The sequence below is a fragment of the Mytilus trossulus genome, chromosome 11 (assembly GCF_036588685.1).
Source record: "Mytilus trossulus isolate FHL-02 chromosome 11, PNRI_Mtr1.1.1.hap1, whole genome shotgun sequence".
Classification (NCBI taxonomy): domain Eukaryota; kingdom Metazoa; phylum Mollusca; class Bivalvia; order Mytilida; family Mytilidae; genus Mytilus; species Mytilus trossulus.
The window spans coordinates 13,087,670-13,100,348 of record NC_086383.1 but is presented as its reverse complement, the minus strand read 5'-3'; the positions used below and the strand labels follow the sequence as shown (position 1 = coordinate 13,100,348).

The 12,679-nt window shown below is 32.9% G+C and overlaps 1 protein-coding gene across 1 annotated transcript; it reads right to left on the bottom strand.

Annotated features, from left to right (window-relative positions):
- Nucleotides 1-6,463: 6,463 nt before the first annotated feature.
- Nucleotides 6,464-11,280, bottom strand: LOC134690750 (hairy/enhancer-of-split related with YRPW motif protein-like). The gene is made up of 4 exons (XM_063550805.1): nt 11,063-11,280; nt 9,601-9,649; nt 9,124-9,207; nt 6,464-8,372 (listed from the first exon to the last, which is right to left on the bottom strand). Exons 1-4 carry the CDS (start codon nt 11,122-11,124, stop codon nt 7,632-7,634), a joined length of 936 nt encoding a protein of 311 aa, XP_063406875.1. The 5' UTR covers nt 11,125-11,280; the 3' UTR covers nt 6,464-7,631.
- Between the last annotated feature and the right edge of the window lie 1,399 nt (nt 11,281-12,679).

Sequence of the window (12,679 nt, the reverse complement as noted above, 5' to 3'; positions counted from 1 at the left end):
AACAGAGACTACATGAAGGAAGATGTCACAACAATACAGTGTAGGTCACCATAAAACCCTTGGCAATGAGCAATACCCTATTGTAAGCTATAAAAATAATAAAAGACCCAGAAATGAAAAATGTAAGACAATTCAAATTAGAGCACAAACAACCTGATTTCAGTACAGTACAAAAAAAAAAAAAACAGAAAATAAATATCTTAAATATGATATATATATGCCAACAAATGGCGACCACTGAATTACATACTCCTGACTTGGGACATGCACAAATAGAATGTGGTTGGTTTACACATTTTTGTTGGTGCCAAACCGACTCCCTAAGTTTAACAAGGGATAGTGGTTTTACAGTACAACAGAAGGACTAATTAAAAAATCAAACGTCATGCAAAAGTTCCATCTTGTTCATTTTATCGAACAAAATTCAGAAAATTTGTATGTCCTTATACTCTGTACTGTAAAATCAAATGAAAATAATGACCTGCTTTGTAAATATTTTAACACACAAAGTTACTGACATCTAGTTGATTAATTGAATAATTGCTAAACGTCCAGTGGCAAATATTTCATGCATGTTCAGTATTAAAACAAATAGGGGTCATCCTGGATGAAGGTCTGGAAATTTATAAATGCATTTGAAAACGAAAGTTTATTGGATAAGAACAGAAATGTTAAGTAGACACATACTAACTTAACGTACAGAGAGGGTGGCACTATCTTCACACTAGGCATTAGATTGAACTTGGGCCAACAACAACTAATTATTTCTTTTTTTTTATCTAAGTTAAGGTTCATTCAAGTATTTGTTGATATCTAAGTGAAATGATCTGAACCAAAGTTCTTGTTTATAGTTCCAATATACGGCGGTGCAATATGATGACATACAGTTCCAAAACTATGAATCATAGACTGAGCGTACAAATGTCATTTTTTCATTAAAGATTTTTGACGGCCTCCCTTATGCATCTACAGATAACAATGTGTTTGGTTTTTTTTTTTTAAACATTTTATTTTATTTTGGGGAGAGGGGGTATTGTTGGCATGTTCCTAAAGTAACTATTGTCATCCACACTGTACGCCCCTGGAAATATTAAGGAATTGGTTCAATTTTCGACTCTAATTTTCTCTGAATGTAGGATACAGGGGTTATATTTGATTGCAGAATCAGATTCGAATTGACTTAGCTTGATTAATTGTGAAATAAAACAACAGTTTAAAATATACAATAAGACGGCAGTAACTGGTTTCAGAATATTTATACAAATAAATAAAAATATATAGACGTATTATATTAAATTGGATCGTGAGTTCGCCAAAGCGTTGTGCATTTACAAGATTGAGTTATGTCCCTTTTTACGTCTAGATGTGATTTCTAATTAATTTCTGGAACTATTATACTACAGAAATTAACAGTATGGCGAATCGATAAATAGCGCAGGTAAAGTCTCGTTCTAACGACTGTGATATAAATATTATTACACTGATTGGTGTGACGGATTCGAATAGTCCCAAATAATTTGCAATTTTTTTTTAAGACAGTTTTATTTTTCAAATAGTTCGAGATTACTCTGACGTCCAGCGCCTATTTTGCCACGGCCCCAGCATGACTGGCAAAACAGCCGTTGGACGTCAGAGTAATCTCGGACTATTCAAAGTGCACACAATACAATTATATAATATAGAAATACAGCGATTCTGAAACAGAAGAAATTGTATAAATCCGTCTCCTCTTTACCTTACAATATAAAAAAGAAGAAGATGTGGTATGATTGCCAATGAGACAACTATCCACAAAAGACCAAAATGACACAAACATTAAAACAACTATAAGATTATCAAATTGATCAAATTGGGAAAATAGTGTAAAGCAACCGCTATTATTTATTATATATATATCCTTGATACATATAAGAAAGGAGATATGGTATGAACTCGACTTGATGAGAAAACTACTCACCAAAGTGGACAATCGTACGGTTTTCAACAATGAGAAAAAATCCATACCGTATAGTCGGCTATAAAAGGCACCACCTCGACAAATATTAACAAAAAACCAACAGAGAAAATAATCGCTCAATTTTAACAAAATAATTTTCGAAAAAAAATTAAGACGGACACCATTCAACGATAATCACCAAAATATAGACACATAAAGAGTGTGGTGGGGTTAATAAATGTATTTGAAGTATTTAGTCTGTGGTTAGACAGTTACTCAAAAGCCAGTTTGATTAAAAAATGTGAGCAAACCGTTTCTAATTGTGGTTTCCGCTATGAAAATCATGTGTACATGTTCCACAAAATACAGTTACAATACAAATCCAAAGATTCATAAAACAATGATCACCCGGTTTCAAAAATAAAAACTTCAAACGTTTTTTCAACAATTAGTTTTTGCTTAATAAGCTTAATATAATGACATTACGACAAGAAGTGCATGCGGATCTCCACCTGTCGGCATATACAGAGGCTGAAATAAACTACAGGGTTGAGTTCAATAACGCAGCAGCTACGTATCGTTACGTAGATTTTGACCATTGAATACTAGTAGTTAGCTATAGACTAGTTGCTACATATACCAGTATATTGATAGCAGCCACGATTTTAAACTCAACCCAGGTAATCATTTCCGGTTTAAAAATGGCTAGGATTTCACGGGTTGTTTTTACACAGGTTCCTGTTTCTCGTCTGCTATTAAAATCTTGATCATGCATCCTGTAAACGTTGAAGACTGTGGTGCATGACCGATTTTTTTGTTATTATTGCAAAAAAATATGATTAATGATTTAATCAAATAAACATTCGTCTGTCTATGTATTCATATAAGGTATAGTACCTATCAACTTTTAAAATTTAAGATTTAGGATCCGAAAGAAGGTCAACTGCACGTCATGGTTGATTTCAACAAGTAGACGAATTTTAATCAGCTTGGTTGCGTTCAATACCGTAGCGGCTACGTAGTGCTACGTAGATGTTGACTATTGAACGCGTAGCTATAGACTAGTTGTTACAGATATTGATCACAGCTACGTAGCTGCTACGATATTGAACTCAACCCTGATAGTTTTATAGATCTATGCTTTTGAGTCTGCGTCATCACTTCAATGCATTAAAAAGAATTTCTTCAAATGTTTATTTTCTAACCTGGTGATGACAAAACATTCACCAGGATAAAGTTAAACTTGTCCTTCAGATGCAAGTGTTTCTACACTGCGTCGATTCAAATGTACTAGTTATAATATATTATGACGTCTTGAATGGCTATATATTTTTTTTCTTTGACGCCTTACTTTTGACGCCTTACTTCAAAGTAAGGCGTCAAAGAAAAAAAATGTGGAGCCTTTCAAGACGTCATAATTATTTGGGCTAGTACTAGTAAGTGCTTTCAGCTGGAGACGATCATTTCATAATCCAGAGGATCTGGACCTGGAGCGAAAAACAATAAGATTAAAAGTCCATCAGCACACCTACCTCACCCCGCACATACAAAAAAAATAATTCTGATCTAATATTACCAAATTAGTTTAACCACATTTTCAGGCACCGTATCAGTTATTTTTGGTACCTCCTATTTGCTGTTAGCAGCAGATATCAAACGATTAAATGATAGCGGGTTCTGTAACATTAATTGTTTTACGATTATAATAGACTTGGATGGACTATTTAGACGTTGACATTATGTATAGACGTCAGCCTGACTTTTATTGAATACTTTGCTCTCTACATTTATTCTGTTTTTATGTTGTTGGTCTGCAGTCTCATTCATATTTCCCCCTATAACGTGCCTCAGTAGTCTCGTACTGTTTTAGGCTCTATTGCATCATCTCTATGGCGCTTGTCGGTAAAAGAGACTTGGAAATTTGATATATAGATTGCTGCTTTTCCGCTTTACACGCGACATTAAGGAGTTAAAAAGCGATTGCTAGATTCTAAATATTGTGTCTTGGTAGGTTGGCATGTCTTCCTGTGGACTGTTACCGTATCCAATAGTATCGTAATAATTCTGCTATACGCGTGTCGATCAAGAACAAAGAAGGGTTCATATGCATATTGCATTAACATGTTCTCGTACTTAATTTGACGCTGGACGTTAAACATTTATCAACAAACATTTTCCATTGCTTATAACAGGAACCTGGAATGTCCTCCTTCGAACATATGATACTATACGCCTAGCGTCTTTGTAGGGGTGTACACGTATAAGCACCCGTCTACGTCAACCATGTGTAGGTGAATGTTTCTTTTTGTATCAATCTGATGAGTTAAACCTTTTTCATCTGATTTTTATAGTTTGTTCATATGTTGTAATGTTACAACAGACCCAGTTTGAGGGTGGGTTGGCGCCTTCAAACGAGTTCAACCCCGCCACATTCTGTATATGCCTGCCCAAGCAGGGGCGGATCCAGCCATTTCAAAAGGGGGGGGGGGGGGGGGTTCCTAACCCAGGACAAAGGGGGTGGGGTCCAATTACATGTCCCCTTTCAAATGCATTGATCGTCCAATAAAAGGGGGGTTCCAACCAACGGAACCTCACCTCTGGATCCGCGCCCCCCAACTCGGGCGTCAGTATTTGTCGTTAGTTGCTGTGTTAGATATGGTGTTTCGGTTTATTCCTTGACTGCCAACATCCTTTGATCTACCGACAATTTACCTGTAAATTTATGTTGGCATTCGAGGAATAGGTGTAAGTAGTTATCACAACAAAAGTGCATGCTTATCAAAACAATCATACTAATTAAACAGATGGGTAAATTTCAGGTAGCTAAATCTAATTCCTGTTTGTCAAGTTGTTGAAAATTATTTGTTGCTGTTAGGCAGCAACCATTTGATTTTCTGGGGGGCTATGGTTTTTTTTGGAAAAAAAAGTTTGTTTCCAGTTTTTGGAGAAAAAAATAATTTGTTTTTGATTCTGAGAAAGAAAAAAAATTTAGTTTCACCCTAAGCTGCCACTATATGTAATGCTAAAATTGAAAGAAAAAAAATGTTTTCGACTTGTCGCGAAAAAAATAGATTGTTTTTCGCTGCAGGCGAAAAAAAAAATTGTCCAAAAAAACCAAACATAGCCCCCCCCCCCCCAGAAAATCAAATGGTTGCTGCCTTACTGCTTGCACAGATATGGATTCTTTTAAAATGTCTAGGAAATAATCAAATTTACTTTATCATTTCTGATGATTTTTAAAGTTTAATCAATAGTTCAATTTAAATCTTCATATTGTTCATATTAACCATATAATTTAAAATGATATGGAATTAAATAAATCTCTTACATGTATGTCCTTTTTTTAGTTTAAAAATAATTGTATTTAACTAAAATTTCTTCAATATTTCTAATACATGTATGTCTTATGTTAATTAACATTTTAATTGCCAATATATCTTCTTATTAATAAAAAGTTTTTATTTTATTATTTTATTTTTTTTAGTTCAAAATTCATACTAATTTTAACCCTAAAATCTACAATTTTCATATAAAAAAAGTGATAAAATGTTGCAATTCTATCAAGTTCACTAATTGTTTTTAACAGTTAAATACTTGTAAAAACACCTATTGTTATTATATAAACATCTATTGAAATATTTTTGTTGGCATTCAAGGAATAGGGAACATATAAAATGTTGGCATTCAAGGAAGACACCTTAGATATTGGTTCATTATGTGCACATGAATTAGGTCGTTAGTTTTCTCCTTTGAATTTTTTTGGATTTGTATTTTCGAGGCCTTTTAAAGCTAACTATATTGTATTGGATTTGTTCATTATTGTTTGATTGTATTGCTTGACCCTTATGGGTGTAATTTTTGCAATACAGATTATTATTAAAGGCCGTACGGTGACCTATAGTTGTTAATTTCTGCATTTGTCATATTGTGACGTCTCTTGTGGAGATTTGTCTCATCGGCAATCATACCGTATCTTCTTTTTATTTAAATTATAATCCTTTCATCCCCAAGGATCAGGGAATGACACATCATAAATACAATTTCAAGGTTTAAAATAAAAACTGTCTTTTAAATTATAAATCATTTTATTTATTATGCACCTGTCATTCGAAAATGTCAAACATAATTATCAAAGCCTTAAATAAAACAACCAAAAGCACAGCAAGAAGTTAAAATACAACCGTACCGCTTTTTTCAATATATAAAAGAAGAACAAAGAAATTCAAGAGAACTTAACCATAAACTGTTACAGAATAGTACAAAATTTGAAAAAAATTCAAATAAATGAATATTGTAACAAAACCATATACAATAATTTAATTTTGGATGAAACACGTCTTCTGATTGGCTGACGTTATCATAACGAAAAATAATTGAATAGAGACCAATTAAATATTTTGACTAATTTAAATAAAAAATGAATTTAAGTACATTATAAATGAATTCAGTAGGATATGATTACTTTAAAAAAAAATAAAAAAAATACTGGTATTAAATATCTCAAAATGGTTCTGACCTTTTAGTTAAAACAGAGTAGTACAATATAAAAATTACAAAAGCAGCACTGGTTGGTTTTAGAAAACTTCAAATAAAAGGCAAATCACAAAAACAATAATGTTATCTCAAAAAGGAAAACAAATGTATAAGACTAAACTCAACAAAATGTAAAAACAAAGCAACTGAAAAAAAATAACACAACGAAACAATAAATAAAAAATACAGAACTAAAAAATTGTCATATAAAAAACAAAACCATTGTTAAAAATCTGGTACATAGCTTTATATCTTAGTCACTCAAAGTTGTCAAAATCTTTGTCAATTGAAATTGATTAAGGTTCCACCATACATGTGTAGAGTCATTTGTTTTGTAATGTAAAGAAACAAAATGCGAATTCGAAAAAAAACCTTTTAAGTCCTTATCTTAAATACTAAGATTAAAAAATAAATTGCACAAAAAGAGACCGGAACGCACCAGAATTGTATCTTTTCAAAGGTCTGTCTAAAGGTGGCACATGGATATGGACACTTGCAAAAAAAAATGTTAAGTATGAAAAAACCTCGCCTTACATTTAAAGTAAAAACGTTACACAAAGGCATGACATTTATATATAAACATTTCAAAAACGTGTATTAATAATCTTGCATAGCACTTGATTTGAGCACGAGTAACAATGTAAAAAGTTAATTCCTGTCACAACACTTACAATATGTACAAATATGTATAAAAATCGTTGTAATTATATTGCATACATCCCGAAAATGGCACTTTTTGATTAAAAAATATACAATGAATGTGTTGCTGCCGTTTGAATATCAAAAATATTTCAAAATGGAAGACGATTACGTCGTTTCAAAATATCAAATGCCACAGAAAAAAATCCGTTTGTCAATAAAAAAAACCTTCGAGGGTTGATATTAAAAGGGGATATGTAAAGCAAAAGCTTTTATTTCCAGATGAATGCCGTCAAAAAATTGTCGGTCATTTTCTGTCTGATAATTTCCTACTTGCAGCAAATACGGCAAATAACGGCCACTTATAAGCACGTGAAAAATGGCAAATATATTGCATATATATATAGTAACCCTTTTCTACCCTCATTTCTTATCATATATACATTTATCCTTCTAATACAGTAATCAATGTCTTCCATAAACATAATAAACAATCACAAAGTTATAAAAAAAGCGCGGGAGTCTAATAAGCAAGTTCACTACCCCATGGTCTGTAGGGTTTTGATGAATTGAGGTCATATCCGTTTGCACCGTTCTGTGACATCATAGACTGCATAGATTGCATAGGGTTCATGTTAAACGACATCGGAAGTTGTCTATGTAATTGTGGAATGGAGGGAATAAGAGATGAAGATGGCTGCTGATTGGTCGAATTCATCGAGCCCATTTGATGATGGGACTGGATATTTCCGCCGCTGCTTAATCGCATATTGCCTTGAATGGAAGATGGCGGCTGAATGTCACTATGTGAAAGTCTTGAATCGGTAAAGGCACTACTTGATAATCCATGGTGGGTTGTTTGTGGGGTCATGGCAAGCTCTGATTGGCTATTTTGTTGTGTTGTTACCATGGAACCCATCGTCGAAACTGTGCTATTACCATATTGACTGTTCATTGACGGATGAGGTGAAACGGAGTTCCACGAATTTTGGAATGTAGTTTTGGAAACGATTTCTCGTTGTGCTGTATAACATTGAAGATGACCCAACAGACGCATTCGGAGAGGATCTTGTAGGTCCATGCCTTCTACTGCTACAAGATATCTGGCTACCTCTGAAGCACACTCACGAAACCCTACGGATCTATAATCAGCAGTAAGATGAGGGTCCGGATAATTGTAGCTGTTCAGCCCTTTCTGATGTAACATTTTCAAATGATCGACCGTCATCTGAAGTATTTCTGCTTTTTCAAGTTTTGCTGATCCCTGAAAAATAAAGTTAATTTTATAATATATATAAACAAGATAAAACATTAATCCATAATTATTGTGAATAAATGTAAATTAAAATTGCATTTTTAAAATTTTTCTTTTTTTAAACGACTACATGAGTGGAACGCACTAACAATTTGAATCAAATACAGAAAATCTAGACTGGTAACTGAAGTTACCGTGGTATTAAGCATTATTTTACTCAAAGAAAAAAGCGGAGGACAAACGTACTTTGGGGACGGTCATAAATCGTTTGTCGAATAAAAACAAAGAACACAACAACAGCGCGGTTTTTGTCACTTATAGAAGTCACCCGGAATTGTAACATTACGGACAGTGCGATCGTCTTACCGTCTACATTTGTAAACTACAGCGTAAATATTACATGTATAGGCAGAGGCACTTGTCTCAGAATTTTTCCCCCATATATACCTTAATTTAAAAAATTTCTGAGACAAGTGCCTGTGTGTTTAGGTAATAAAAGTATTGTATTGTATTTACAATTTTGGATTTGTTTCATAGTTTTGTTCACTTTTTTCTTTCAATGTACAATATGTACTTAATTATGCCTTTGCAATGTAAATGATGTATGATTGGTTGATTTTATGTCGCGACCAGTGGCAAATATTTAAGACAATTGCAACGTATAAATAACAGAAGATGCTCTGTAAACGCCAAAGAAACGTTTACCTTACAATTTACATCGCAAAAATTAAGGTCAATGCAAGGTTAATTGGGAATTTACCTGTTTTTCAAAAGCAGACGGCACCAAGCGTCTTAGTTCTGATAGACTACTGTTAATTCTGTCTCTTCGTCTCTTTTCTATCACCTGAAAAAGATATAACAGTTTAAAATAGGAATCTATATACAAATTCTTTTAACGGTGTCGTGAATGTAACTGTAAAAACACTTCACCGCGCGGCATATTCTTCATACATTTTATTTATAAAAAAGTGGCACTGAAATTATTTTATAAAGAGTTGAAAAGGGCAATTATCTCTTGTATGTAGTAATGGAATATATGTATTTTTTAAAAGAAAAAAGACGGACTTTCGAAACCAATTTGAACCAATACTTCGTTGAATAAAATGTTATAACAAAATGAGGAGGGTCTAAATATTCTCCTAGTCATTTAAATCATAACACGCTTATAAATAAAAAAAAATCTGACCCCCCCCCCCTCAATTTAATATAATTTGCAAGGACTTGTATGTGTACCTACCCCTCGTCTTTTCTTTCTATCTGATACTTGACAACTCTGAGACGGCGAACTGTATTAAAAGAAACAAACAATTTTATAAAAAGTTTATATGATATGCGTCAAAACACAGCAAACGTTAGAGGCATTCATTCTAAGTATGAATTCATGTGTAATTTCTAGACAAAGTTGTCTCTATTTTCTCGGCCCGTAGCATCACAGATAAATATTTAAAGTAAACAATTCTTTATTTAATCATACATTTAGAGTATTTGAAGACACCAGATAAAAATACGGCAGTCACGATTCGTGCAAGGACCGTGTGAAAGTATGCAAAAATGTGCAGCCAAGTTAACATCTGTGAATTCATCCCACGGAACTATTTTATCCGTGTTTCTCATTATCTAATGACCGTGGGAAAATAGCGTTACAACAAAACGGTAAAATAAATTACAAGTTTAAATGTTCAATTTCACTTTAAAGCGATCTTTAATTAAAAGGAGGACAGTTGTACAGATTATTGTTTACCGTCATTTTGTGTTGGATCTGACCGACTGTATTAGTTATGTTGACAATATTAACATACCGAACAAATACGTGAAAATAAATCGGAGATGAATGAATGATAAGTTTCAATCGATTTTCAAACCAGGTGATAAACTTCCAAAACAAATATTTTAGCTTTAAATTCAGGTTATGTGTATGAAAGCTTTACAACTTACTAAATGTTCACGCAATCGTAAATTTACAATTAGCAAATGTTTAGACTAAATAATTTCGTAATAATTATCATTTATTTAAAATCCGTTATTTTATTATCGGAATAAACTTTATTTCTGCATCGTTTATCAAAGAATTTTTATTAATGCATTTCTATACATCTGTTCTAGATCGCTATATTAAGTCCTCATTAACATTATCATATTGTTCCTATATTTTGCATATTTATCAGTGCAAACATATTTTTCCTCTTATCATTAAATTTTCTCAGGAAGGTTGTCTTACAACTTAATTAAAATTCATTTGTTTACTTTAGTTATGTTTAATTGCTTCGTCAGTATGACATCAAATATAAAATAAATATATTTATAAATCGTCTGGGAAAATCTTAAATTAAAACATATCTACAGCAAAGCATTGTCTAATCGGGAGTAAAATCAAATAATCCCGACTTTGTTTCTTTTTAATTTGAAAAACAATACAATTAAATCTTACGAAGATAAAATCTAACATTGATAAATCCTTTTGACTAGTCAGATCACGACCTGCCAGATTTCTTAATTTCCCAATTCTTCGGTCAATACACAAATAAATTATCTAATTAAGATAAAATTATGGAACTAATGAACTTAATTGTTCTTATTCAGGAAATTAGCATGTAAGTAGCCAAGTGCCATGCCGCTTGTTATTGATAATGTGCCCATGTCGACCTCATGCGGTCACGTGCATCTAGTAAATAAATAAATTTCTGCAATACACAACTTACCTTGCTTTCATGTTGTCATCATAAAGATCATCGCTGTCGCTGTCACTTAAACTCCGTTTCATTGTTCTATTACGGGAAGCTAACTTTGTAAAAAATAAAACTTTAAGCGGATGTAGGTCCTTCCTGGACGGTGGTCGTATAAAACTGAACTCGTGTTTCCCACGGTATAGCCCATTAAAACTTTGTCCGAGGATTATTTACACACCGCCCCTCGTTTGTTGCAGTGTATTGATTGACAGATAAACAGCCGCTAGACATGCGTACAGACTGCCGGTGTGCTGCTCACACGCGATACGATTGGCTGTCGTATGTCATGCATTCGTCAGATGGTAGGCCCCGTGTCATGCATACTAAGCACGTAAACAAGGATGACATGTGCTTTGACACCGTTAATGCGTTTGCCAATACATGTGTTATTAGTGCCACACGTCAACATTATTGATCAAAGTGAGTCGCAAGGTGTAGTCTTAAATCAATAATGTATCTTAGGTAGCATCAACAGCTTTATTTCCGTAAATCTTTATTTTGCGGCAATATTAAAAAATCAAAATAAAAACACGTTTTGATGGCAACACTTGATATACATGATGCGGACCTACCTGCTGTTTGGGATAACGACATACGTCATCCACGCGCGGGTCGTGGGAAACCGACTGCTACTGCTTTTCCAGATTAGCAACATTATTATAACAGAGGCTGTATAAAGACAAGCGACACTCTAGATTTAATTTGATTATAAAGAAAAAGGACCACAGGAATAAAACGAAGATAGAATGGCACGATTTAAAGAAAAAAAGGAAAGACTAACTTAATTTGAGGGCGAGAATCAGTCTCTTCGGTATATACTATCCTTTGGTATCCCCTGATAATGATTGAATGTTTTTCATGTAATTTTTATCAAACGACTACCGTTCAAAAGTCCCTTGTGAACCTGACTTTGTATCTATTAATAATTGATATATTAGTACTGGAGTGTTTAAATATTCTATTTACTTTGTCAAATCGTTATTGAAATAGTAGTTTTACTGTGAAAAGTTTTATTTGTAAACAAAGTCTGGTATTGAAGCCTTCAGATTTTTTTAATCGATTATGATCTCACTTATGTTTTTTATTGACAAAATAACGTTGGGGTTTAGTTAAATCTGTTGAGATATTTTTTTTTAAATTTTATATAATATTGTTTTCCTCACTTTGCCTTGAAGGTGTTTTAATTATTTTTTTTTATTAATTTGTACATATATATATTCTATTATTTATTTACTTTAGGGAGCTACCATTTGATTTTTATGGGGGGGCTATGATGAAATTAAAAAAAAATAGGCAGGACAGGAGTTTTGAGTTAAAAAAAAGGCAGGATGAGACACTTGCAAATAAAAAAAAGTCAGGACGACAATTTAGGTAAAAAAAGTCAGGTTAAACTAAAAAAAAAAAATGCAGGACCGAACAGAGTAAAAAATAAAAAGGCAGGACAGAGATTACAGCTAAAAAAAATGCAGGACAAAATTTTTCATCCTAGCCCCCCCATAAAAATCAAATGGTAGCTCCCTTAAACAATACAGTTTATCAATATAATATGCAAACATATATAGTTGTATAGCGTTAACATACACACAAATA

Coding starts and splice junctions, on each gene's coding strand:
- LOC134690750 (XM_063550805.1), bottom strand. CDS start 11,124: ATGAAACGGAGTTTAAGTGACAGCGACAGCGATGATCTTTATGATGAC. Junction 9,208..9,600: donor ATAGAAAGAAAAGACGAGGG/GTAGGTACACAT, acceptor TATCTTTTTCAG/GTGATAGAAAAGAGACGAAG. Junction 8,373..9,123: donor CGTCTGCTTTTGAAAAACAG/GTAAATTCCCAA, acceptor TTTATTTTTCAG/GGATCAGCAAAACTTGAAAA.